The sequence below is a fragment of the Serinus canaria genome, chromosome 12 (assembly GCF_022539315.1).
Source record: "Serinus canaria isolate serCan28SL12 chromosome 12, serCan2020, whole genome shotgun sequence".
NCBI classification, from domain to species: domain Eukaryota; kingdom Metazoa; phylum Chordata; class Aves; order Passeriformes; family Fringillidae; genus Serinus; species Serinus canaria.
This window is the reverse complement of record NC_066326.1, coordinates 3,350,557-3,378,556: the sequence shown is the minus strand read 5'-3', so window position 1 is coordinate 3,378,556 and position 28,000 is coordinate 3,350,557. Positions and strand designations below refer to the sequence as shown.

At 40.6% G+C, this 28,000-nt stretch overlaps 1 protein-coding gene across 1 annotated transcript; it reads left to right on the top strand.

Moving 5' to 3' along the window:
- Positions 1–15: 15 nt before the first annotated feature.
- PPP4R2 (protein phosphatase 4 regulatory subunit 2) lies at positions 16–27,362 on the top strand. Its single transcript, XM_050979228.1, has 9 exons — positions 16–186; positions 885–966; positions 17,045–17,215; positions 21,689–21,782; positions 22,604–22,641; positions 22,966–23,040; positions 23,416–23,559; positions 23,841–24,109; positions 25,032–27,362. Exons 1-9 carry the CDS (start codon positions 153–155, stop codon positions 25,343–25,345), a joined length of 1,221 nt encoding a protein of 406 aa, XP_050835185.1. The 5' UTR covers positions 16–152; the 3' UTR covers positions 25,346–27,362.
- Positions 27,363–28,000: the final 638 nt, after the last annotated feature.

Genomic DNA, 28,000 nt, shown 5'->3' with positions numbered 1-28,000 from the left:
CGGGCGGGGCCGCGGGGCCGCGCACGGGCACGGCGCGGGCGCCATGTTGGAGCGTCGCTGAGCGCGGGGTCTTGCTGTGAGCGCGGCCCGGTCTGCGCGGGACTGGGGCGGGGGAGCCGCGCGGAGCCGCGGGGGAATCGCCCGGGCGGATCATGGACGTCGAGAGGCTGCAGGAGGCGCTGAAAGGTGGCGGCGAGGCTGGCGGCGGGGGCTGGGGGAGCGGTGTCGCCGCGCGGAGGGGAAGACTGAGGTCCCTCAGACCCTGTCGGGAGAGCGCCCCTCGCTGAGGGCGACGGGTCCCCGCGCTGTGGGGAGGGGGCTGCTCGCTAGGGGGGGGTCCCGCAGAGTGGGGAGAGCCCGGGGGTCGTTGTGGGGAAGTGGAGGGCACAGCCCCCGATCTCCCTACCCAACGACCCTCGGGGCTGCGTGAGGGGGATCGGTGACTCTCGGGTCTCCCCGGCTGCCGCCCTGGACTCCCCGGTCTGGCCGCCCCTTCTCCCTCGTTCCTCCCCCTTCCCCCGCATCCCGGCCCCTTCCCTCGCCTCCCGGCCCAGCCCGAACCTGTCCCCTTCTCCCTCCCCAGCCCACTCTGTTCTGGGCTCAGCTTGAGGAAATCGGTCTCTTTCTGTGCCGTAGCTGCTGAGAAGTTGCAAATCAACTTTTGCTACTCTGGTGCGTGCGGTTTCTCCGCAGGAAAAATAATAGGTGTTTCCCAGGGCTGGGAAGCTGGTGGAGTTCATGGGAACAGCCGGAGCATTGTGAGAACACAACAGTGTTTATGTGGGAGCTGTACTGATAGTTCAAGCAAACGACTAATTATTGTGAATTTTTGTTCTGTCCCGTCTTCTTTTACCATTCTTTTTGTGTCGTTCTCATGCCAACAGATTTTGAGAAGAGAGGAAAGAAGGAAGTGTGTCCAATACTGGATCAGTTTCTTTGTCATGTTGCTAAGACTGGAGAGACGATGTAAGTGTGACTGTTTTGGTGGTCCTCAGTTGTGACTTAAAACAATTTTTGCCTTTTACGTCAATGAGATTCTACCAGGATTCCTTTTTTTTGCCTGTAGGTTGCTTCAGCGAGCTGAATAAGCTTTCCTTAGTTCCCATTTAATTTTGTGTGGATTAATTTAGTCTGCAGATAGTTTGATCTAACGAGGGGAGACTTCTCGTATAGGCTTTGCTCTGGGGTGTCTGTCGGGTCTTACTGATCCTCCTCAGCACAATAAAAAACCTGTTGCTTTCCCTGGATTTTTGAGAGAGATTCAGGTTTTGCAAGTGGCAAGTTCAGCTGCTGTTGCAATGCCTGCTATACACTGTTGTATAACTGTGTTCGCAGTATCTAATTGTGTTATTTACATAAAGATATCAGTCGCTCACATTGTTTCTTTCTGAGCTCTGTAACCATCCTGTGATTGTGTCAGGGCGCTGCTGGTGAAGGGGGCCGATCCGGCGGTGCTTTGCAGCCGCGGTGTGTGGGAGCCACTCGGAGCTGCCGTCGTTGTTCAGCTCGGTGGACTTTGCCTCGTGCCGCCCTTCCCATGCTTTCCCGGCGGCTCTCCCGGTTGGTAGCGGAGGGAGCCGCGCTCCTTCCAGGGATCGCTGCTGGTGACTTCCTTGCGACTCACTATTTGGCAGGAAGGGGAAAGGCTTCCCCGGCTGCGCTGCCGTAGCTGGGCTCACTTTCTGGCGCCCAGGCTGTCTCCTTGTTTTTGAGGCCTAGTGCCAGACCACGGCTCCAGCAGGGGAGATTTGCTTTTGCGAGTGTTTTGTGATCAACCAGTGACCGCAGGGGCTTTGTTTGAGTTTCTGGAGTCCTGCAAACTTGTAAGAGGTTTTGTAGGTTTTGATTTTTTTTTTTTTTTTTTTTTTTTAGTAGCTTGCTAGTGCTGCTTGGATTAATGGTTTAGAAAGAAAAACAAGTTCTGAAATGTACTTTGCTCTTTGAATGGAAGGCTTATGCTCAGCAAACATACACAGCTGTAATGCTTCATGTTTTAAGTAATTTTTAAAAAGTGATTCTACAGGGGCAAGTTCTTGGGAAAATTATTTCCTCTCTGATTTTTATTTTCATTTAGGAAATCTAGGTTTGTTTTAATTATTTTAATTTTATTTTTACACAATTAAACCTGAACTGAGGTCTGTCATCTGATATACAGATCCTGCCTCCTATGTTTCCAGGGTTTTTTTTTTTTGTTTTTTTTTGAGGTCTGTTCTTTTCAGCCTTCTTAAACATTTCAGTTGCATTAAATAGTTTTTTTAAAAGGTGTTGGATGTGAACATCAGAAATGCCTAATATAATCTGGAGATAGGCATTGAAATACTGTTTTATAATACTCAGTTTTGCTTCATATTATCTACCAAAGTCTGTATTTGTTCATGAAACATGTTTGTGTGTTCACTGATGTGTTATGTATGAAAATATCAGGGGAAAAATGAGTAAAAAAATTAATATCTCCTGGGAATCACTCATATGAAGATTGCTAACATGCCTTTTAAGAACTTAATGTACTTTTAAGCTGGTACAGCTTGACAAGTACAAGTATTCTGGAATAGGCAGACCTTCCAAATACGTGCAAATTTAAAATGCACTAGATAGTCTTTATTTTCACTCATGTAAAAATAACTTTGTGTAATAGAATCTAAGCGAGTAGATACTTTGAAGTGAGAAATTACTAGTTTGCCGTGACATTTGTTAGGATTTTTACAAAGTTCAGAGTATAGCTTAAAAAAAACAAGCAGTGGGGATGGTTTAGTCAGGGGTAATTACACCCATGGTTTGCAGACTTGATTATTGAACAACAATGGATCTTACTCAGTCACAGCCTGTTCCTAATGTAGCAAACAAAAAGTACTGAGGCAAATCAGGACAAGTGAAATGTGAAATATTTTTGTGTTCTGTTGTTAGTTCTAGGAGAGCTACATGGTCTTCATGGGGGTTCTGTCAGCTTTTTAACTTCATCATGAATACTGATTGTTAGAGGATAAACTGCAGTCTGCATCCCAGGGTAAATGCTCTCATCCTCCATATGTTTCCAGACACAGTTGCAGCAGATCTTGGTGACTCAGTAAAATTAGTTTGAAAAGGTAGTAATGAAGTAAACTAAAGTGATGTTTTAGGTTCTCCTCAAAGCTTGATCACATGCAGCTCACCCAGCAGATGGAAAGCACAGGCTCAGGTAAGGTCGCTGGATACTTCCCTGCCCCCACTTGTTCCAAAGTGCTTATTCATCTGAGGGAGCTCGGAACAGGTAGGTGCAGGTTTAGGTGAGGCTCTGATCTTCCTGGGATTTCTCTGGCAGCAGCCTTGCCTGGTGCAGCTCGTGGGTCACTGTTCCTCCTGGGCTGTTGAGCTGCTTCTGCAGCTCCACAGGAACCTGGGGCTGGAACTTCTCTCAGTACTGACTCTTTAGGACAAGGCTCAGTTCCTTGATCCACGTGTTTTGTCCTGGTAGCTGGTACTTCCAGCTGCAGTGCAGCTGGAGAGGTGGTGAAGGGGAGGAACAAAGGGTGAGGGTGGTAAAGCCACCACTGCAGCTGTGATAAGGCTCTTAGTATCTTTATTGTAATTAGAGGTCTTTTTCACTTACAAGGGAGGTGTGGAACAAACACATTGCTAATTTTGGTTCTATTATCACTGTAAGCTTAGGTGTGTTATCAGTGCTGTGCAGTAAAGTCCTGATCATACAATGATGTGCATTCACTTCATCTTTTTGAAGTTGAAGTTTTCCTCTTGTACAAAGTTAACCATTCACTTAATTGCTGCTGAGATTATGGCCTACATTTGCAGAAGCCAGTCTAAACTTCCTTTATTAGAGGTGACAGAAGCAAAAGTCTGATTGCTTGGCTACTATGAAATATTTTTGTTTCTTAACAGTTGCCATGGTAAGACAGCCTTAGATGAAATATAATATAAAGTTTGTTGTTCAACGTTTTTAAAGTTGTCTTGAATCTTAGGAATTTTTTTTTCTTTTCAGAGCAGTAACATACTCCTGAATTAACCTGTCTTTTTACTGAGATAATAACATGGAATTTCATTTATGAGACCAAGTACAGTCAGGGAAGTTTGTTACAACCTCCTTGTCTCCAGTTTGTAACAGATCAGTGTGACTTGCAACACTGAGGAAAGTGAAGAGGGAGGAAATCTCTTAGTCCTAGTACTTAGCTGTATCTGAAAGACCTCTAGAAACATGATGAGGTTTTGTGTTCTTTTTTTTTATTTTTTTGTAAGAAATCCACTTATCTATTTTTTCTGAAGTAGAAAGAGCTTTAGAGGATGGGATAGAAATCAGAGCATTGCAGTACTAGAAGTAAAATGCAACAGTGACATTTTTTTCTTGTTTTTGAAGAATTCTTAAAAATAGTTATGAAGATCACTTATCAATTGTGATCTTGTGTCCTGTATTTAAAATGTTTTCTCTTACATCTTAGGAAATTCTCTTGGGTTTAGAGTCACTCTGCCCCTTCAATAGCAAAAATATTTTAAAACCATTTATTTAGGTACTTCACCAAGAAGATCTAATGTGTTGGACTGGAAAGCTAGATTTTTCTAAAGTGGAAAATAAAACTTTGAAAACTAAAGCAATCAAAAATTTTATGTTGGTTTTTTCTGCATTTCCCTCACTCTTGCCCTGGGGCAGGGAACCTATAAAGTGCAGTTTTAATGGCTTACTGTAGTGGAAAGTATAATGCAGAAGCTTACTGCCAGTGAAGGAATTCAGAAAGTAGTGAAGTACCAAAATCCGGAGCAATGCAGTTCGTAGGCAGAAGTGAATAATTGTAAAATCCTTCTAGGCCTAAGTAGAGAGCACTGGCCAGGATGTGATGCAGTTACACTGGTTCTTCCCCTTAAGTTGTTTAGTGCAACTTAAACAGCCATTAAAATACATTCTGGTTTTATTTCTTCCTGTAGTGAAATTCTTTTGGAAGCTCTGAAATGTTTATTTGAACCTCATCTGACCCTGAAAACTGAAATTGTTTCTTCACATGTTTCCTGGAGGGCCAGCATAAGTGGGTTTTGCAGAGTTTCTTGAGTCAGGTTTAATTCATGTGAGTATAGGGCAAATCTGGACATCGGTATTGTCACCACAGACTAGTTGGAAGTGACTTGTGGAGGTGATCCAGGCAGACCCTGTGCTCAAGGAGAGCTAATTCCAAAGCTAAATAAAATTGATTAGGGCTTTGTGCAGCATTTCTGAAAATCTCCAGTCATGGCAATTCCATAGTCTCACTTTGGCTCCCTGTTTCTCTGCTTATCCATGTGCATGGGAAGAGTGTTTCCCTTGGAGCATCCTGGGCCCGGTGCCTCTCAGGAAGGAATCTGTTTCCATCTCCCTGGATGCAGTTGGCCCTTCCCTGGTGGCAGTCAGCAGCTGGATTCCACCAGCAGAGCCTTTGTTCCGAGGCAGCTGTGCTGCCTCAGCTTCCCGCAGCAGCCTCTGTCACAGCAGGGCTGGCAGTGCTCGGCTTCCCCCGGGCCAGCCCAGGGGGTGCCCTGCTGTGGGCTCTGAGCTCCGGCTTTTGTAACTGGGTGTGGCTGGACTTTGGATCCCGGCAGCTCAGGCACTGCAGGGAGCTGAGCTGCACCGGGGCTGCAGCTGTTCTCAGGTTGAACTACAGCGTTCTCTGGTCCTCCCTCCTCGGCAGTTGTCAGGTGGATCAGGGATGCTTTGCCTTTGGTAAATTACATAACTGTAAATGTAAGTTACATAACTGCAGTTCTACCAGAGATAATGGCAAAAATACTTTTGACCTTTTGATGCTGTTTCATGTACTTTATGTAGCAGTGAACTTTTTTCTGATTACACTTTTAAGCTTTTTTGAATCAGTTTAACTTTCCTATTAGTTTATTACAGCAAGTGAAACAGTTTACTGTAGGAGAGCTAAATGAAGATACAGTAGCCATGAATTCCTACAAGAACAAGTTTGCATCTCAGTTTAACTGTTTTAACTATGTACTGTGAAGGCTTGTATAATATCCTTTCTCTTGTTACAAATGTATAGGTTTTTTTAGCCATATGTTCTCTGGCTTATTTCACATGCTTAAATTAAGTCTATTTTTTTCCCTTAACTATGTTCTCTGCTTTTATTCAGCAAGCAGTTGTCTTGCTCAACATGTGTGTTCTGGCATTTTTTTCTGATTTTGAGATAACTTACTTTCTGGAAATCTTAGTGCTTATTTGGGGAATGTAATTCCGTATGATTTTTTAAAAACATGAAATAAAACAATTCTCAAGTTCTGCTGTAATAAGCATTATCATATTTTTCTGAAAGCAGTTTCTCTGTGCCTTTGATAGTGTAAGCCTCTTCCATTTCCATGTTCTCACTAAAGCAAGAGATGTAAGTAAACTTCCTTGCATTGTTGTCCACTCTTATTCCTCACTAACTCCATTCCATTCAGCATCTGGAATTACCCCCTACTAATTCGTATTCCACCGACACTTTTCTGTTTCATAATCCACTGATGTTTTGCAAGGAGAGGAATCTTTGGTCAAAAAGTCTGCTGATGTACCTTTGTCAACACTAATTTACCTTCCTTGTTCTTTTACCTCTATTATAAACAAAAATTTCTGTCTGTGTGAATTGTGTAGCTGCAGTACTTGAGAGCAGTTGGTGATATCAATGAAATCACTTGCTGCTTTGGGAAACACTGTTGTAGTGTTTTATTTTAAGTGCTGCCACTTCATATCTATTGGGAGTGGGGTTTACAGTATAAAGGTCAGACTTCAACTGCCATTATAAAATGTGTGTGATGAACTGAGCCTAATAAGCATTAGTCTCTCTATGGAACACACGTGTAAGGAAAGGCAAAAAGCAAACTCTGATTGCAGCACTGAGGTTTTTGGGGTTATTGGAATGTTTTAATCACAAATGTAGCTCTTTGCACTTTCAGATTTGCAGTGCGAGTGTGGCTTCCTTCCCTGTTGCTATACACAGTTCATTCTTGTAAGCACATTTCCTGATAATCTTTTTGGCAGCCAGTCCATGTCACTTTGCACAGAAAGCCTCCCTACTATGCATTCTCTGGTAGTTAATGCAGTTGCATGTGTTTCTGATGATCACTTGTACTTGTATTCTGTGCTCATCCTTCTCCTCAAGCTCACTTCTCTGCCTTGTTTGATAGGATTTGTTGTCACCCTCAGGGTTTATCTTGATTTGTACCTTCACCTTTCAGTGACGTTGCTGTAGTGACTGCCTCAGTGTGACCTCTGATATTTTCCAGTGGACCTCAAATCTCTGTTCTGTAGGGGCTGTGCTTGTTAGTGTTTCAAGTGAAGGACTTTCCCAGGCATTTAGGTATTGTTCACTCTATAATACAATTCTCAGTGGCAAGAACGTTTTTCCATTTTGACTTTGTTATTGGTGAGCCGTGATCCCTCTTCCTGTCTGAAGCTTTTGGCAAGGTTTGTGCCTGATGGCACCTGGGGGGAAGGAATGAGGCAGTAGTGCACACAGAAGGAGGGGTACAAAGCAGTCTGGTTGACTTGGGGAGAGTGGATTATCAATTTATGGATAAACCAGACTGATGCTGCTTTTCCACAAAGCTGATACGTGTCTGGCAGATCTCAGCTTTAGAAATAAAGCCACTTGAGACAATGACAAAATTTCCATGATGGCGATACCTGGTGATGCTTGGCTTGGAAGTGGCAGGGGAGTGTGATGATGCACAAACACCTAATGCCTGTGGATTAGGTCAGTGAGGTAGGATACACCTTGTCATCCCAGGCTTAGCATGTGTCGGCTGAACTGCCTTGTGGGGAAGCCAATTGGGTGGCTTTTGTTTCTGGTTTTGCAAGGAATCAGTAACAAGTGCAATTTCCTTGACCTCAGCAGAACTGCTGTGAGACCTGAGTGAGGCCTCTGGGTTTTTGGGACACTGCATATGGTGCCAAGCACAGGGACTCACTGCAGCAGAGATCCAGGAGTAGCTGCACAGGGTGCATTTTCCTCATCTGTTCTCCCAGCTTTATTGCTTGATACAATAAAGATCTGATCATATTGCGTCAGTGTGGTCTGCAGCTCCTCTGAGGTGCCCAGCTACTCTAACAGTGACAGCCACACTGGCCAGAGGGCCTACAGCAGTTCTTGTGTGGATTTGGTCATTCTGGGCAAACTGGTGATATCTGAAGCAACATTGGTGTCCTCTATTGCTTTCTATTCTGATACAAGGAAGTTCATTTTTGAATGAAGAATGTTGTAATCTTGGACTTTTTTGTTCTGTGGTCAGTTTTTGACTTTAAAATAAAAGCAAATGAAAGGTACTTGAGTTTGGTTTTAGATAACTGTATTCACAAATGTACTTCTTAGAAAATTTTGGCCTAAAATTTTGTTTGTGTTCTGTGGGGCAGCTATATTCTGTTAGAGTCAGCTGAATATTTATCAGCAGAGATTAGAATTAGTCCCTTGATGATTAAAGATAGTGCTTTAATGTCTTCTTCAGCTGCTTGTTTCCATAACTAAGTCTTAATCTTTGTTGTTCCTGGCAAAAGTAGTAGTCATTTGCAAGCAGCAGAGGTGAACACTCTCACTACTGAAGAAGATGTAGTTCTAATGCCTGACAGTTTCCCTGGTTCTGGAATGAGCTCATTGTGCTCTCAAGGAGAGCAAAGACTGGATTTAGGCTGACAACAATCAGCTAGTGAAAATGGAAAAACACCTCCTGTGCTTGTGGGAAATACCAGTTTTTCCTCCTTTGAACTCTTCAATATATTTTTAATTAAAATGAAAGGTAACATGAGGTAAAACCCTGCTGAAGATAAAATGTGAGTGTTTAATTTTACATGACTTATCAGGTGAAAGGGAACAGGACGCTCCCTCAGGACGAGTGCTTTGCCAGTGTTTTCCCAGCAGGAGCACACTGTGCAGCAAGGCAGTGTTCCAGGAAATTCACCCTACCTGGAGCACCTCAACTTTTAAATTGATTGTTCATTTATAAACACTCAAAGGATCTAGCACTTGCTTAAGGCTTTGATTTTGTCTGCTTGCCAGAAGCCAGTCTCCATTGGTGTACAGGGGATTTTACAGTGTAAATCTGTTGTCATTGTTTGGAATTTCCCATTTTAATATGCACTGTGTGAATGGTGAAAATAGCAGCAGTGTGCAAAATCATGACAATAAAATGAATTGCATCAAAATACTGTTAAAGCACAACAAATAGAAAAATAGGTTTAAAATATAAAGAATATTTGACACAAGAGTGGAATTCTTTTACCTGATAAATGAGTGCTGCTGCTTAAAAAAATGGCTTAGTTTCCTGCTAGTCACATCACACATCTTATTCAGCCTTATCTGCAGCATTAATTTTGTGGTTAGATCAGTGATCTGCCTCACCTCCCTGTGTGTGGGATCACAGGAACGTGTGGGAGCAGCAGAGCAGGCCTTGCCCCTTTTGGTGTAGACAAAGGACAAGGTTGAGTGTCGGGTGGGCCAGCACCCTCCTGTTCTGCACTGGGATGGGATCCCTGTGGGAACCTCAGCATGGCTCATGTCCCTGTTACTGGGAGTTCAGTGCTGCAGCTTTTTATCCCAGAAATGTTCAGTGGTATTTTCTGAAAAAAATTGAAAGCACACCTGTTTAAGAAGCAATCTGGTTTATATCTTAAATAATGAGATAGTAATTCCTGTGTGAAAGCTAACATGTGAAATGGCAACAGGTTTGGGATTTTTCATTTGCTGGTCTGAAAATGCTGGGAATTGTGTTTTACAGGCAGTTCTTAAAATTTTTAGCTTGTGCACCCTTTCTGTATAATTGTGTATGTCCTGATATCTTTGTTTACAGCCACTGAATAGATCTCAAATTTGGGTGTGCTGGATAAGCTTAGGATTGATACAAAACCATGAAAAGGTGGAGGGAGTAGGAGTAGAACAGAGCCAGCCAAGGGAAGAGCTGAGCGTGGCCTCGGTCTCCTTCTCCACAGGCCTGCACTCCCTGGGTTCCCTGGGCTGCTGGAGAGATCCCTGGGTGTTGCTCCGAGAGCTGAGGCGCTGCTGGGGAGGGGGACAGGACAGGCAGGGGGACAGGACTGCCCGGGCAGGCTCCCGGCACTGCCTCCCCGCTGCTGCTCTTTGCACAGCCTGGGGGAAGGGAGCCGCGCTGGGGCTCCTCCTGCCTGCCACGAGCTCTGTGCTCCCTGGTGGCAGGCATGGGCCGTGCGTCCAGGCTGTGGAAGAGCATGCTGGAAAGTTTGCTGCCTTGCCAGGGGTTTGATTTGGGTGTGTGATTGCTGAGTCCACTTCATTTTCTCTGCCATTTCACTTTCCAGATAGTTCTGGAGATCCCATTGATAGACCAGAATAGAAAAAGAATTAACTTGTTTTGGATGAAACTTTAATTTTGCCTTTGACAGCCTGGGGAATTTACTGTCTTAAAGTATATCTTCATCTCCTATGAGCTCTAGAACAAGACACAAAAGAAAAGAAGCAGTTACTAAAGTTGGCAAGTTACTTCACTTCAAAACACCTGTTTCCTACTAGCAGGTCTCTGCGGGGGTGTCATGTAAGTCATCAAAAACTGGGGGCAAAGGTAACACCAGTGACTGACATCTCTTGTTCCATGTCATGTGACTCCCTCAGAGATTGTCCTCTGGTTCTTTCCTTGTGTGTTCTGAAGACATTGCCTTAAAATCAGTTTAGCTGGACATAAAATGTTTGCATCCTAAATATGCTAATTTGGTGGAGGTATTTTTGTTTTGTGCTGTTTTTTTGTTTGTTTGTTTTTAAATTTCTGCTTGTCACAGAGCCAATAGTGAGAGAAGTGTGGAGAGAGAAGTATTCCCTTTTATTAAGTTCTGATATTTCTTTTATGGCCTGTTCAATGAACAGAATCAATAGTAGATCCACTTTGGTTTCATTTTATGTTCTGTGTGGTATTCAGCATCTCTCCAAAACAGATGGCATCCTTTTAAAATTTAAATCAAGTAATTTTGTAATGAACTTAAACACTGTGAAATCTGAAGACAGACATCCCACCAGGACTCCTGGGACTCTTCAGGTTTTAAGTACATAGCTGGGTCTCTGGAAGCTTAACATCTCTTCAATGTAATGTCTTTCTTAATTAAACCTCTAATCTGTAAGGCAATTCCAGAAAGATTTATGGAACAATTGCAGTACTTTCATTTCAGGAGTTAGCCTTGTTTCAGGCACTCTAAATTTTTCCTCCAGTACTTCAATTTTAGGTTTTGTCCTGCTTTGCTTCAATAGGTCTTACTGGAGTTTGAACCTTAAAATCTGTAGAGTTTGTCTAAAGTGGATGAGCCATATGCACTCCCCCAGGGCTATGTCTGATGTTTTATGTCAGTTTTTAAAAGGAGATGAGTAAATCAGTGGAGCTGCCTTCTGCATTCCTGGAGACTTGGCAGCCCAGCCTCCACCTCGTGTCCAAGTCGTGTTCTGGTGTAGGGATGCACTGTTACAGCAAAGCCTTGCAGTGCTAAGTATGTGAGAGGAAACCATGTAATTTGTTCAACATGGATAGTTTTCCCTTAAAAATAGTAGGGATTTTTATCTTTGTCAGGTCTTGCCCAAACAACTTTGTTAAATATTTTAGGTTTTTTACTCTTCTCGTTGACACCTTATCTCCCAAAGTGACTATAACAAGTGGCAAAAGAATCAACTATGAAAACTTGTCCAATGGTCAGAAGAAAATATCAGTTAATTCTCTGACAAACAACAGTGCAGATATTGAGCTGATTCTTCTCCTCCCCAATAACTTTTGTGGTAGGAGAGAAAATCTGCTTTTTGGTAAGAGAGAACCTGCTTTCACAGTTTCTCCAGGACAAGCATTTTGCATAGGCAGGAGATAAGGGAATGGGGGGGATGTCTTTTACACTCTGGGAATGATATGGTTAAATTATTTCCATGTAAAATGCAATTTTGTTTGGATATGCATGTTTGGAAGGATAAATCCTATGCAAATCATGTTAGCAGAGACACAGTCATTCCTTGCAAGTAACTTTCTGCTACTAATTCTTTGAAATCAAAGCATTGCATCAGATTTTGCCCTTCTTTCAGTCTGAGGTGGCCTGTTCCCTGCTGAGGATGCTGTTCATCAAGTAGAATTGGTGCATTTCTAAACTTGTTTGATGTTGCCTGGCAAATTCTGTTGATCTGTAGTAATGGATTAGTTCCAAGAGCAAATCATGTAATTCAAGTACAGATGTGAAATAGATTGATTGCTTTTATTAGAGAACAGAGCTATTTAGGATTGTGTTCTTCTGTGACTCTGCTCTGACAATGTTAGATTGTGTCTAAATTAATCTCTCTTCTTTTTGTTGTTGTTTGTTACTATTCTTCCCTGTGCAGTGGAGATTTTTTTGCTGCTTCATCAACTCTCAGTGACTCAGTGTGTTACTGTTTCACTGTTCTGACTGTGGAGTTCCCCATCCCTCCTTTGTGGCTTTCCTCTTAGAGTTTAAGTTTCTTGCCTTCATTTACTAATTTTGATCCCATTCTGGGGTTTTGTTAGTTCTGTGTGGGATTTTTTAAAAAAAATAATTTTATTAGTGGTTCTTTTGCTTAGCCTCTCATTTAATTTAATCCCTATTGGCTCATTTCATGTCTCATGTCTTGCCTCACCCTTTCCTAGCCTTTTGTCACCTTGTCTCTCTAATTATATGTAAATCTTAAAACTTGCTGATGTTCTTTGTAGGATTGGCTGTTTGGTCAGGTAATGTCTGCTTTCCTGATTGACTTTGAAAACACTTTGAAGTCTTCAAACACTGAAATCTTATCCATCCATTTTTCTCTTATGTTTCTGATGTTCAATGAAATTGCAAGGTCAGGGACTGCACAGGGGTGCAATATTAGGGTGTTAAACATCTCATACCTTGAGGCACATTATTAGCATGTATAAAATGTTTAAGTAAGGTAGAAAGACTGAATTTGTTGGACTCTGTATGAGCTTCCATGCTCTCATTTGTTGCTTGACTTTTAAAGGTGCTTTTTTAAAAACAATTACATTTTTGAGTTGAACTACCAACATTTGTGTTTGCCCTGGGAAAATTTGAAATGGGTGGTGTCTATATGGATATAAACTCTAGTTCTGCAGTGCTGTGATTGATTGTTCCTCTTCAGCCATTCCTTTGCCTTTGACTTTTTTTCTTGTTAGGGGCTTTTTACTTGAAATCAGTTTCTTCCTCTTGGTTTTTTGTATGCCAGGGCAAATAATTTAGGTTGATAAAGGGGAGGAGTATGGTGCAGGAGCTGGTGGGAGGAAAGCAGAGGACTTTTATGATAAGCTGGCATTTTTTCCTAAGTTATTTGGAGCATATGTGGAACTCCAGGCTCATTAGCCCAGGAGAGCTCTTTGTACAGGTAAATTTACACAGGGTGACCCAGATACTGTAGTCAAAGATGCCTTCAAGCACAGAAAATATATATAACTACAAAGCCATCATTCTCTAAAATGAAAGTACACTGAACCAAAACATTTTGGGATCAGCTAATTTTTTTAAGTAGTATTTTTGAAGGTGTTGTTTCAAATGATGCAGTGTTCTCAGTAACTTTTTTCTTTGAGTGGCTCTAAAAGCTCTCAAAGTTGCTGATACAAATTCCCAAGCTAGTGTAGTGGACAGGAAGAGCATGGTTTGGAAGAAAAGGCTGATAATGTGCAGTGCTGAGTGGGAAGAGCAAGTATTTATAAACAAGTCTGCTCTGAAAAAAAGTACGAACAGTATTTTCTCCATGGAATTTCTTAAATTTGTTTTTCTTACAGAATTTATCTTGTTTATCAGTTATTTTCCAGTGTATAAAACTTAATGAGCTTGTACATAAAGCAGAGAGTAGAAAAAATTTCTTTTGCTTCTATTTGGCTCTTGATCTGACTATGGAAAGTATTGACCAAACTTTTCTCTTGGTTTTGGGTTCTCACATTGTGTAACAAAGCAGAGAAAATAGAGGTCTTTCTCAGGAAGCTTACAATAAATGTGGAATATTTTTCTTTTCCTTGAAAACAGATATTTGGCACTTGTTTGTCTTTTCTGTTGTCTGTATTTCTAAGCAACCAGTCTTTCCATGAACGGGAAAAAAAATTTTCTAGAGTTGTAGATAAAGAGTGCTTTGATAGCTAGCAGGATATGTGACTTCTAATCTTAATTTTGTACTGCCAAGCAGCTCTACCCATTGTTATGAAGGAACTGGTTTTCTCTATGGATGAGACACGTGAGTTTGTAAAGTTCAGCTGATGCCAATTGTACATGTCATTTTCATAGACTGGTAAAACAGGAAAGGTGACTTGGCTCTTGTGACACTCACTTTTGATCACTTCCATGAAGTAAATGGGAACTGAGAAAATCTTACTGTCTCTGCAGAAATAATTTTGGTTCTTTTGGTCAGAAATGAGTTCATTATTTTAACAACACTGATGTCAGGAGATGCACAGAACAGCTGTGTTTGTTGTTTGAATTGCTGCTCTGTCTGAGATTGCACTGAGTGTAACAGTGGCCTTTGAGCAGTTCAGCTTTCCTGCTGCTGCTACTGCAGCCCGAGCAGCAGGGAATCCAACAGTGCTGGGAAAAACTGCTGGAGAAACACAGTGAATGTCTGAGCAGCAAGGCTGTGCTGAGCCCCTTCTGCTGTGCTTACACAGCTTCCAGCAACAGTTTGTTGGCTTGATTTGAGATGGTGTTGCTCTCTCTGGGCTAGCTGTGGTCACCCTGTGATTGCAGGGTGAGTATATCCTCAAACCGTGCTGCCTCTGTGTGTAACCTGTCCTGTGTTACCTGGCCAAACAGCCATTTAGCAAGTGGTTTGAAATGCAGGTTGAGAGACGCTTTCTGTGTCAGTAGTTCAGTGTGTTGCAGATGTAAGTTCTTAGCCTTTTTATAATGGGAGAAATGCTAATTATAATTTGTAATTTAAAATCCAAGTGACAGTTTTCTCCACTTCTTGATATGGGCACAATGTTACAATCTTTGTTTTCTGCAGTTTCAGCATTGTAAAAGGTGGGTGCTACTTTCAGGCAGGAGATTGCCATTTTAAACCTCATGTTGTTGATTTATTTCAAACACTGATGGGTTAATAGTCTGTGAAAAGATAAGTGTTACTGTTTAGAAAGAAATAAATAACAATGAAAACAAAGAACAATTTAAGTTTTACAGTGTGGAAATATATCCAAACGGGGTTGTCAAAGAATGTTTAGAATAATAGTGGAATCCCCTTTCATGAGGCAAGTAAAGCTCTTGGGATGCTCTGTGGGGAGTAATCCCACACTGTCATGAGGTTATTTACTGTGGCTGTGGTTTGTTTATGTATTAAATCTGTGATTTGTTACTAACACTTTGGTTTCATGGTGGTAACACTGTACAGCTTTTTAATTTAACATTTGCAGTAGTAATGCCTGATAGTGTACATTGGAACGTCATAGTGTTCTGCTTTGGATGTAGAATGCTGATTGGAGACAATCCAGCTAGACTCAGTGGTGCTCTTTAGTCCATACCATTCCCTTTCAGACCTTGATGTTTATTTATTTATTAATTTTTATTATTATTCACTAAGTCCTGTGATCCCTCCTGTTGTGAGGTGCCTAAAGGCCTCTTGTGAAGGAAAACAGAGGTTTGCTTTCCTCTTTGGAATTCCCCTATTCTTGCAAAATTTATCATTCCTGGTGAAAGACAGGGGATTTCGTGTTTGGATCTCTGTAGATAAACCTGAGCTGTGTTTCCCCCCTTTTCATTTCATAATTATTTCTTTGAGACAAAGGGGAAAATTAGGCAAAGATGACGTGGCCCTGTTTTTCTGGTGCAGGCAGGCTGATGGAGCTTCCTTGGCCCATGGTTTGGGATTTGGTGGTGCTGGTGCTGGAGAAGCAAACATCACCACCCATGGGTCACAGCACACATAGCTGGGTCAGCCCCACAGAAGGGCAGCTGCTGTGTGGGGTCAGAAATAGGCAGGGCTGCCAAAGGCAGCCTGTAGAGATAGAGCCTTTGGCTAAATAGTTTTCTGTATAGTTGAATATTGCTTTGAGCAGGAGCTGAAGGGCTGTCCAGGGGCTCACATTTTACACTTGTTTGGTTTGAGCCTGCTCCTACCAGAGTGTGTGTGTTACAGATAAATGTCAAAGATAATTTTCTCTCTTTCTTTATTGTTGGTTTGTTATTCCCTGTTTCTTCTTTTTCTCTGTGCTGGTGCTGTGCAAGCTCCTGCATCAGGAATAGAAACAAATCGATTCTGAACTAAATCAGTTGCTGCTTTCGCATGGCTCCCTGTGCTGCTCAAGCATGCACATCCCAGAGAGGCCCTGAATGTCTGCTGGGGCTGCCATGGGTGGGGAGGGGCTGCCTCAGCACTTGTCTGTTGTACCCAGTGAGAGGGACCTGCTTGCTTGAAAATGTCAAAATCTAGAATTTTATAAAGGATGAAACTTGAAGCTGTAAGGCAGGAGGTAATGGGAACCATCTTAATAGCTTACTGCTGTGGGAATGTTTTTTGGGAGTCAAAGTTGTTTTACTCAGTTATTTGTCAGCAAGTGCCAGCTGTGATACAGGAGTACTTGCTTTTTTGAGAAAAAGAGGTACCATGAAATGTTTTTTAGGTGTGTGGAGTTACAAAAGGCCTTTGGTTAGGTTTTTTGAGGGGAGCAGATAATGCTGTGTATAGTTGCTCTATGGACTCCAAACTTGAAAAACTTTGTGGTTTGGTGTGGTGGGTTTTTTGGTGTGGCCTTTTGTGGTTTTTTGTTGGTTGGGTTTGTTTGTTTGTTACCCCTTCCACCTCTTATGAGCTCAATGAAAACTGGGCTCGCTTGACATTGTATAGACACGTGTATATTTCAGGTTTAGGTTTGCCTTGTCATTGGATATTGGTTCTTTAAGGAAATGGCTTCCCCTGCTGTTAATGGCAGTTGATTTGTGCCCCATTGTTCCAGTGTAATTGTTGAAATAGTTACCGTGCTTTAAATTCAGGAAGGAAAACAGCACTGCATTACTTGCCTCGTTTATCTCAGGACTGGCATACCAGGGTGAAGGTTGTTATGCAAACATAAACTTACACTGTTGTTCTTTGGGTTTAGGACTAACTTGCTTATGTCTCAATGCTTGTGTTTTATGCAGGGTTCAGTGGTCTCAGTTTAAAGGCTATTTTATTTTCAAACTGGAGAAAGTCATGGATGATTTCAGAACCTCAGCTCCTGAACCAAGAGGGCCCCCCAATCCAAATGTGGAATATATTCCCTTTGAAGAGATGAAAGAAAGAATCCTGAAAATTGTTACTGGATTTAATGGGTATGTATCCTTTGTTTTCTAAAGTCAGGGTAACAAACATATTTACCCTATTTTTAACATACTAGTTTGTACTGTCTCTGTGACTGTTCATTTTGCTTCCTTGAATAGATGAGCAGAAGCAAATATGCACTTTGGAAATACGTTACAGTGGTTACTGAACTTTATTATTGTGTCACTGAATGAAAAGTGTGACATGTGACATGCTGTGCTGTCATTCACTTTGTTTTTTCAATATATGGTTAGTTTTTAAACACTGCAGATCAAAGAAGTATCATGTTACTGTGTGCATTTAAGAGATTAAATAGTAAAGTCAGATTTCTTTTAGTGCATTTTGAAATACCAAATGGACAGAGGTCTTCTGGTGTTCAGTTCCTGATTGTTTTGTGGCAGTTCACTGGCTTTTGAAGAAATCATGCTGTGAGAAACAGGGTGTGCATGGGTTGGAATTACTAAATTATGCCAGATTCAAATTTACAGCTGAAGTGATACTGATGAAGGACATGGGGTGTTTGATCTGTTGGTGACAGCATCCTAAAGTGAAATGTATCTGTGCCCTTTGCTGGTTTCCTAATTTTTGAAGTTTTTGTTTCCTTTCAAATAAAGCTCCTGATGTTTTTGTCTTATTTGGTGTGTCCTTTTTACTAGGTAACTTAGTATTTTTGTTGTTAAACTGGATTACATGCTTGCCGTAAGCTGAGTCATCCTGCTTGTGGTGCTCAGTGCTTGTTAAGAGACTTTCAGCATTTTTCTCAGCTTCTTGATAAATGGGCATGTTCTAAATCTTGCCTTCCTGATACTCTGAAATTTCAGGTTCAGAGGTACTACTGACATGTCCTTAGTATTGTATTTGATGCTGTATTTATCATTTATGTTGTCATTGTTCCATGCTGCTTCATTTATTGGCAGTTTAGGAGTCTTAAGTCGGATCTCCTCTTCCCCCCACAATTGCTCTCATGTAGGAGACTTCTAAGAATGTGAAATTCAGCTTGTTCTCAGCTCCCCAATATTTATACCGGGCTGCTTCACTGCAGGAATTTAAAAACAAACCTATCCTTTATGCTCAAGTCTGCCTCTCTCCCGCCTCCCCCAGCTTTTTGTTCATGCTTCATTGCCCACAAAATGGGTAATGTTCTCCCAGGGACAGCTAATGAATGGGCTGCTGTTATCTGCTGTTGTTCCCAAGTGCACTGAGCAAACCTCTGGATGATGAGTCTGGAGCTGTGCCTGGGCTATTTCCATCCTTTGCTGTAACACTTCAGGGTGCTCAGCTTCCTCATACTTTGCAGTGAAACTCCCAGGCTTTGAGGAAGCAAACTGCATCCATTAGTTACCTTAAAGGAAATAATGCCTGGGGATGTTTCAGGATCTGGGGTTGCAGAGTGGTTTATTTAGTAAATCCTGTAACCCCCACAGGGAGGATGTGATTGTAAAAGCTGAATCATGTGGATCTGTCCAAAAAGCAGCAGCAGCAGGTTTTGGATTGTGTGATTTGTATATCCAGGCTGCTTTAGTGCTGTGGGTGTCATTTCAGGGTACTAGGGCAGACAAGGAACCTACTTGATATGACTTTATTATTGGGACATTTTTATTAGTGTTTAAGAGAGAGGGAAAGAGTTCATCAAAGTAGCAAATCTGTAAAAACTTTTAATTTGAGTCGAAGAAGTAACACATTAAAAATGACCCATTTTGGGGTATCTCTAGCTGAAGTGCCTTTTTTTACAAAAGCACTAACTGGCTGTTTTAACCTGTTTATATCTTATTTGACATGGTGTGTCTGCACAGGTCTGCCAAGCCGATTCTCTTTATAATTCTCTTAAAATTGCTTTGGAGTAGGAACTTCTGTAATTTTTTTTCATCCTTTTATCTTTTGTTAGTGAAACAAGGAAGTTCCAAGTTGTAAGTTATTGGGGATCTCTCATGACAGAGAAGTTTTCACAGCATGAATAAAATAGATCATAATCCAAATTTCATTTACAGGTTTTTTTTTTTGCTACAATTTAATATAGCTGTTATAAGTAATGTTCCCAGATCCCTCTTCAGTCCTGTCCAGATGAATTTTTGGTTTGTTACTCACTCTGGACTGTAGTGCTGGAAGTGCAGTTTCGAGTGTGTTGGTATAGAATTTTAAGTGGTTACCTTAAGTGGGCAGATCAAGACTATTCATGCAGCTCATGTACTGAGCTAATTAAATTTCTGAGTATTTACAATCAGTTCTTGTACTGCTCACAAACTTTACATTGGCGTTCCTTCATAGATTTACACCATTTTAAGTTGCTTCTGTTTTAAATCACCTTGTTGAACTATTTTAAAAGAATAGTTTTTTCACCAGAAAGAGTTTCTGAGGTGAAGTTAACTTAGGGTTTTGTCAGCTAAAAGCCTTTGTAAATGTTGAAGGAGTTCTGTACAGAGGGGTGATTGTGTGACACCGGGTGCCATCTGCTGCTCAATGCACGAAGTTCACTTTGCTGGGAAGAATTTGGAGGGAATTGAGTTGGCTTTTGTTTTGCCTTTTTTATTTTAACTTGTTATAACTGAGAGTAAAAAAAAAAAAAAAAAAAAGAACCAACAAAACCCATAGCTTTACAGCTTTTCCTTCTGGAATTAATTGCAGGCTGCACATTTCTTGAATTTTCTGTTGTACTTGGGGAATTACCACTGCATTGGTATTCCAGGACACTTCATGTCACAGCATTCCAGGAGACCAGTTAAAAGTACAGCTAAACCCAAATTAGTCAGGTACTGATTCCCCAGGATGTCTTAGAGATCTGGCTGATGGAGAATAATTTAAAAATCTGTATGTTTTTGTTTCTGTTGAATAAATGGATTTTTGAATGGACTGTCTATTCTATTAAAAAAATAGCAAAATCTCTTCCATTATGAATTTCCAACCCAAAACCAAAATGACCATCACAAGAAATAGTAAGATCAATTTAATATTTTATGTATATGGAAAGATTAACAGATTGAGTAAATTCTTTTTGAGTTAAAAGAAGGCACTGTGCAGAGTCTGAATAGTGTGAGTATGGACTTGATCTTTAAGGTCTCTTCTAAGCTTGATGATTTTATGAAGAATTTGGGTGTCAGAGATTGCTGGTTGACCAATGAAGAGCAAGGGAAGGTAAATTAATAATTCCAGAACTATTGTCAAGCTTAAGAGCCTTCATGTAATAAACTGAATTAGAGGGAACACTTGTTCCTGTGGTTTTTCTGGTTTGTTGAGGATTAGGACTTCCTCAGTAACATAATGTACAGGCAGTTCTGAAAAACATAATTAAATTGTTGATACTTAGTCACTCTCTGAGTACTACTGGCTTTTAGTTAAAGTGTCGTGTGGGATGATGAATTGGAGCTGTGCTGACCTCTCTGCCCTGAGCTGGGGCATCTCTAATGTGGCTTTTTAGCTAATGAGCAGCTGGAGATCCATGCTGTGTTAGCTCATGACACAGGCTGGAGATACCATGTACTGATTTCCTCAGAAAATAAACGTGGAATTTGGACAAAAATTTACAGTATGGGGATGTATACACACATACATGTCAGTCTGGATTGATGCTGCTCTGGATTTGGGGTCAATTGTATTCCCAACCATGAAATGGTTCATAAATATTGTATTGTACCAAATATTCTTCTTAGATAACTTTTTCAATGCTTATGGCTTCAGCTTCCAATAGTTAACTATAAAAATGTATGGTGTTTCATAATTTTACTGAAATATTTTTGACAGAAATTTATTAAAATGTGACACTGAACTTGGATTGAAAGTGTGTGACACCTCAGGTAACTGGGAATTGTTTGTAAAGTGTTGCTTGTCTGAAAGGTCAGTTTCTCATTTCACCAGGGATGAAACTGAGTGCAGAATTGTCAAAACAAAAAATGTGTTTTTGTGGTTCCTATGGGCTTACACATCACTTATTATTATTATTACTTATTTTTCCTGATCTGTTGCTCGATAGATGAGTATATTGTCCAGTTGTAGCAAAATAGATTATTTGTAACAGCTGAAGTACAATGGTTCTACTAATTCCAACATTTACTGCTTTTTCTGTAACTGTGTTTTGTAAAACCTGAAATAAACTACAAGTTGAGACTTTTTTAGCTCTAGTGTGTATGACTCAAATTTGTTTTGAATCCCTTACAATTTCTGTTCTGTGTATTGGAATAGTACAGTCAGAAAGTTTGCTGTTGATGATCTGATTTCCTTTTCATTGTTGAAATGAATCCTGTGAGATGTGGGATGATGTGTTTAGGATTCTACTTGGGTTTTGTGGTGGTGAGCACAGGAAACAGCTTTGTATGAGACAGGAGAAAATAAAGCCTTGAGGTGCCACCCAGTATTGCTCAAATAGTAACAAATTTCAGTCCTGGTTTTGTTCCACCTTCTCAGTAAGGGGGAGAAAGTGATAATGTTGTTGCTTCCTAACAGTTGTACTTACTAAAATAAAATTAAATTGTTACAAATCTATTTCATTGCAGCATCCCCTTCACTATCCAGCGACTCTGTGAGTTGCTGACAGATCCTAGGAGGAATTACACAGGAACAGACAAATTTCTAAGAGGTGTGGAAAAGGTATGTATTTCTCTGAGAGAGAACACAGCTCCACAGTCACAGCCACCACTTAATAACTTCCCAATTGCTCCCAAAGGTCTACTGCTTTCCTTGGGGCTCAGAGCCAGAGTACACCTAATGGCTGCTCTTAAGTGTCTGAGTTTATTTCATAGCTTTCAGCAGCAAAAAGCAGTTTTAAAATAACTGCAGACAAAAAATAATCCCAGGGCTGCAACTGCTGTGTTTCCCAATCACTGTGCAGTACTGCACCTGTAGTTTGTGGAGGGAGGCAGTTTTTGTATGGAGTCCTAGTTAGAAATGATCAGATGAAATACCCTCAATCTTTTGATCAGGAATTTCCTCCCTTGTTTGGTTTCAGAGTAGATCCAGAGGTGAAGAAGAAGGGAGGCCCCTTCCCTCCAATGTCTTTTGTTTCAGTATTTAAATCCTGTGGTGTCGCAGTGTGCCTTCAGAAGAGCACACAGGTGTCTTAACTGGCATTTTATAGTTGAATCAGCATGTGGGATCCTTCAGAAGCCAGGAAGAGACTTTGAGAATGTGGTTCCACAACAGGATGCTTCAGCATTTCTGAATACTTTGTTCTCCAGAGATCCCTCAGTTAGAAATTACAGACACTCAGGTCTGAGGATTAATGTGCTGGACAGTAACAAACTTAATAAAATCCTGAATTTTAGTGTAATTATGGCCTGACCTTGTAAGAGGGAGCACAGGTATTTTAACAAATAGGACCAAAATCCTGTAACTCTTAAAAGTTCTGGGATGTTGTCAAGAGCTGAAGCTTCTGTTTCTGAACTCCTCATGTGTTTGTTTGTATATTACAGAATGTCATGGTTGTCAGCTGTGTATATCCATCTTCAGAGTGAGTATAATCCTTTTTTCCATGAAACTTCAAGCTTGTGTTGGTAACAGGGAGGATGCATATGTGTGTACCTGATGTCTCTCTCTTGCTGTCAGTAGTTGTATCTAAAAGCCAGACACGCAGAGTTCAGCTTTGGTTACCAACAGTTCAGTCAGCAGCAGGGATGGTGCCTGCAAGTGTAATAATTTGGAAATAAATAAAAAGCCCTTGGGGACTGATAGTGGGGACTTTGTAAGATTCAGATTGGAAAATTCTGTGCAAACAAGCTTAAAGTGATTTAAAGTTTCTTTATTCATAAGACTTTGTTGTTGTTTTGTTTGTTAGGAAAAATAATTCCAGTAGTTTAAATCGGATGAATGGTGTTATGTTCCCCGGGAATTCACCAGGGTACTCTGACAGGTGAGTTTGGCTCCAGGGGTTCACTTGTACTGGATCAAAGCAGTAGAGTTCTGGGAATAAGCACCTTTGAAAATGAGGTGTGACATGGGATACTGGGGAATGGGGGTAGAGGAAGCATGAGCTTGTGTGCCATGTTCTCTGTATTTTGATCTCTCTAACCTCATTGTTAGAAATTTTTTTTGTTATTTAAATTTTTTAATCAAATCTGCATGTTGCAGGCAAGGAATATTTTATTCAATATAAAACAGCAAGGCCCTTCATCTATTTGTTTAGTTCTGTTGATCTTTTAAAGGAAGGGTATAACTACTTTCTGCCAAGTAGGAACAAATGACTTAGCTGAAAGGCTGGAGTAACTTTTCATTATTATTTTTAAAGATCGAATGTAAATGGCCCCGGGACCCCCAGACCTGTGAGTCGGACGAAGGTTTCCTTGTCAGCTCCCATGACAACCAACGGTTTGCCAGACAGCACAGAGCATAAAGAGCCCAGCTTGCAGCAAACAGAGGAGAAGAAACACAGGTTTGTCAGGAGGAGTGTGTTTGAAGCTCAGGTTTTTATTTATGTTTTGAAAATACTTTAAAAAAGACTGTGACCCTCTAAGGGATGCATAATAGAGTCTTAAATAAGGAGTGATGACTTTGAGGTTTTGTTATGTAGAAAGTGGAGCAAATTTCTATTGTTATCACTTAAAGTGTTTTAATCAAAGGAGTTGATTAATTTAGCTACTTTTTTCTTAAAGTGTGACAAGATACAGAATGTTTGTTTTCAATAAAAGCTACATTTGGTTTTGTTGCTTGTAGTGAATCACCAGCATCTGAATCAGAAGGTGCTCAGAGCAGCCCGGTGAAAAATAAGCACTCTGAGGATGATCCTGCAGAAGCAGAAGGACATGAGGTAAAAAGACTTAAATTTGACAAGGAAGGGGAAGCCAGAGATGCACCAAACCAAACTGCCTCCAGTGAAGTCTCTTCAGGCATGGGGGAAGAGACAGAAGCATCCTCCACATCTCAGGATAAAGAAAAAGATGCTTCCTGTGCCAGACAGCACTGTACAGAGGAAGAGGAGGAAGGTATTTCAGATTTCACTGTCTTCTTTTACTTCCAAGGAGTTGGGATTTTCTTTGCTTTGAAGGTCTCCATTTGTGCTTAAAGAAGAGCTGCTTGTTCCTACTTCAGCTGTACATAATCTAGCAATTCTGTTATTTCTTTTTCCTTGGTCCTACGCTCAATTTGAAACTTACACAGAGGTACTTAAAATCTTCTGAGGCCATGAATTAGATTAGGGTGCACCAAGAATTCAAGCATCCCTGTGTTAGGCTATTACCAGGTGTTCTCATCCTTTCTCCAGAACAGGGATGGGTCACAGCTCTGTTTGACTGTCTTTATTAATTATGGAATTTATTTAAATACAGATACAAATTTATGTTCTTCCCCTGAGGAGACTGAGCAACAAATCTTCATATGCTATTAGAACTGTAAAAATTATCTCACTGTAGGGCAGGCTCGGTACCTAAGTTAAAAAAAAAGTAAATACTGCAGTTAAGAGACTAATCTATTTTTTTACATATTCTTCAAAGTTTCCTTTGAATCATTTTTTGTGGCTCATGTGTTTGTACAATGTTCCTGTAGATCATGATGGCTGTACACCTGAAACAACCATGGTTTCATAATTTCCAAAAAACTGCTTCTGAAAGCAAGTGGAGGGTGTGGGGAGGCCAGAAAAAGTTACTTCTTAAACTTTATCTTTATCCAGTGAAACTTAATTAAGTGAAGCTACCTGTTAGATAACTTTTTTTTTATTGTATGTTTGGATAGTTTGGATATCCTGAGAAAGGGTGCTCTGACTCTTTACCTCTTTTAATAAAACTGGGATTTGTGTGTTTTTCCTGTCCTTGACTGTGCTGTGGAGGTTTTGCTCAGCATAACGTGGAAAGTAGCACGATCAGGGTATGTTGGCAGATCCCTTGGTAACCGTGTGCTTTCTGTTCCTAGAGTCCTTCATGTCTCCCAGAAATGTTGGTCCAGACAGAAAAGATCAAGAAAAAGACAGTGACTCCTCGAGTGTGGCTGAAGAGAGCTCTGAGGAGAGCAATCCCATGGAGGAGTCGGAGCAGCCACAGGCAGAGAAGGATTTACACTCAGCTGACAGTGACATCAGTGCATCTGCCACCAGTGGAGCTGACTGCAGTGACACAGAAGAGCTGGGGTCCTATGCTAGTGAAACTCCAGAGAACTCCTCAGAGACCCTGATGGAAAACAGTGATGAAGCCACAGAAGCTGCAGATGAACCTATGGAGCAAGACTAATTTAAATAAACTTAGAGGCAGTATTTTCCATAAGGCTCCGGTTTTACACTGTATAAATAATTTTATGTAATAAAGTGGACCTTTAGTTTTACAAAAAGAAGCAGGTTGTAAAATAAACTTCTCCATGGATTGAACCTTGAAAGAGTTGTACATGATAAGAACTGTGAATACCAGCTCCTTCAGGTCCTGCTTACCGCTGAACTTTCGTTTGGTCAAATCAGTGGTTTGTGTATAGTTTTTTTTATTTAGAATAAAAGTTTTTAAACTGGAAGGTAATTATAATTTTGACAACTTTTTGGAGATCACCACACCTAGTTGTATGTAAGCAAGAAAGCTTTTTGTCTTGTCTTTTTCTGACAGCTCTAGCAGTTAACTTCATATTTTGGTTACAGTTTCAACATTTGACATGTGAAATTCGGGGTTTCAGGCTGGTTTCCGGATTTTTATTTAAATACACACCGAGAAACCTTCTGTTGTGTGTTTCAAATGTGTTCCATTTCACACACACATCTCCACACAGCATGCACACCTCCGTGTACCCTCGCTGTTCCAAGGGGGACAGGGTATATTTTTCAGTTTCTATAAAAGATAAATACAGCAAATACTTTTTCTATAGGAAAAGACTGAGTTCACCTCTCAAGGCACTTTGCTTTGCCTCTGGAAAAACAAAACACATGAAATCTGGCCCATATGAAACCCTGAAAATACTAACATTGTTGAAAACACCAGAGTAAACACATTCCAAGAGAACTGTTCCAATGACAACATTTTTGTATACTTCTGAGGTGCCTGAGTGAAAGGAGTTCATTTATTTATGAGAAAATGTGCTTTATGTTGAGAACGTTGTAATCAAAACATTAGCTTAAACTTTTGTAGAAGAAATGTTTGAAAATAAAATACCTTGGAAGAAACGAGCAGGTATTTGCCTTTTTGAGTGCTTCTTGGAGCTTGTGAATATTGTAGAGAAGTGTCAGAGTTCCTCCAAGGTTTGCAGGTGGCATCGGGCTGATCACACCACTGGATGGGAAGGATGGAGATGTGACCCTGGTCATGTTCCTGAACTACGAGGGTTAGGGGTGCAGAGGAATCACCACAATTTATATAACATTTTGGAAGTGAACTAAATATTTTTGAACATGCTACTTTGACAGCCAGTGTTACATTTTTTTCAAACCAGCTCAAAGCACAAACTACTGCTTTAAACTCAATATTTTCCAGTTCCCATATTTAAAGACATGCAAGCTGCAACCTCCCAGTCACAATTACTGGCTGCCAAATTTATACCTGTTTCTTCAACTGTACCTTTTTGATATTTAGAATTTTTAAATTTCTGTAAAGTAGATTTTTTGTAGATTGTAATGAGTGCTCACTGCCATTGTGAAACGGTATATAATTGTATAATTTCTGTGTGTAAACTGAATGCTTGGGCTTTCAATACAGTATTCATATAAAGCAATAAATATTAATGTTATGAAATATCTGAGTACATTTTTATCACACTTGTCCCTCTTTGGTTTTAAGTTCATGTACCTGAAGTACAAAAATGACCTCTAAAATGCATGCTGATAGTTTCTTGTACTACATGGTCTGCTTTGTATTGTTTGGGGGAAATTTAGGTTTTGGTTAATACCAGAATTAATTTGGCTCAGTTGGACTATTTATAAAGTAATTTCTTGCTGATGTTACCTATCAAGTTGTGAGCAGACAGGATTCAGGGAGACGCTTGCAAAAAAAATAAAAATCTTCTTGATCGAGATCCCCTTGCAGAAGGAAAATTGTACTTTGACTTATTTTCATTGTGCTGAAGGGTTGGATGTGTGTTATCAAATTAAAGGACTGAACCAATATATTGAAATTAGGAAAGTTTAAGAATATAGTGACATCTTACACTTCTTTTTTTTTTTTAATATTTTGCCAATGAGAAAATTTTAAAATTTCTAAGTTTAGAGATTTCTGAAATTTTCTTTAGATTGTTTATTTGTGACAATATTGTCAATAAACTTGTTCTTTAAGCACCTGTGACCTTTCCAGATGTTTGTTTGAGCAGCGTTAGTGCCACTCCTGCAGAGACCTGCAGAGGGATTTTGAGGTATGAATCCATTTCTGTATCTGCAACTTATTTTAAAGACTAATAAAAATTGAAATAATGCTTTAGCCTCACAGCAAAGATCCTAATCCTAAATGTGCATCCTACATTTAACGAAATCTGCTTTAAATTCCCTAATTGCACACTCCAGAGCACCTGGCTTCAAAGTGAGAGTGGGTTTATTGGATATGGGGAAGAAAGCCCTGGCTGATGGTGCTGAGGCTGCCCTGGATCCCTGCAAGTGTCCAGGGCCAGGTTGGACACTGGGGCTGGGAGCAGCCTGGGACAGTGGGAGGTGTCCCTGCCATGGCAGGGGTGGCACTGGAGGGCCTTTAGGATCCTCTCCAACCCAAATTCTGTGTCTCTGATGCTGTGTTTGTGCACAGTGTTCTACTTGAAAGAAATGGGAGGTTAAACCAGCATGTGCTTGATAGTGTTTGTGGGTGGGTTCCCTAGAAAAAGTTATGTGGGACCAGAATAGAAAGTGAAATGGAATTTATTCTTCAGAGTACAAGGTCGAAGTCAGCACTTGATTCTGCTCTTGTTATTTAAAAAAAAAAGGGGTTAAA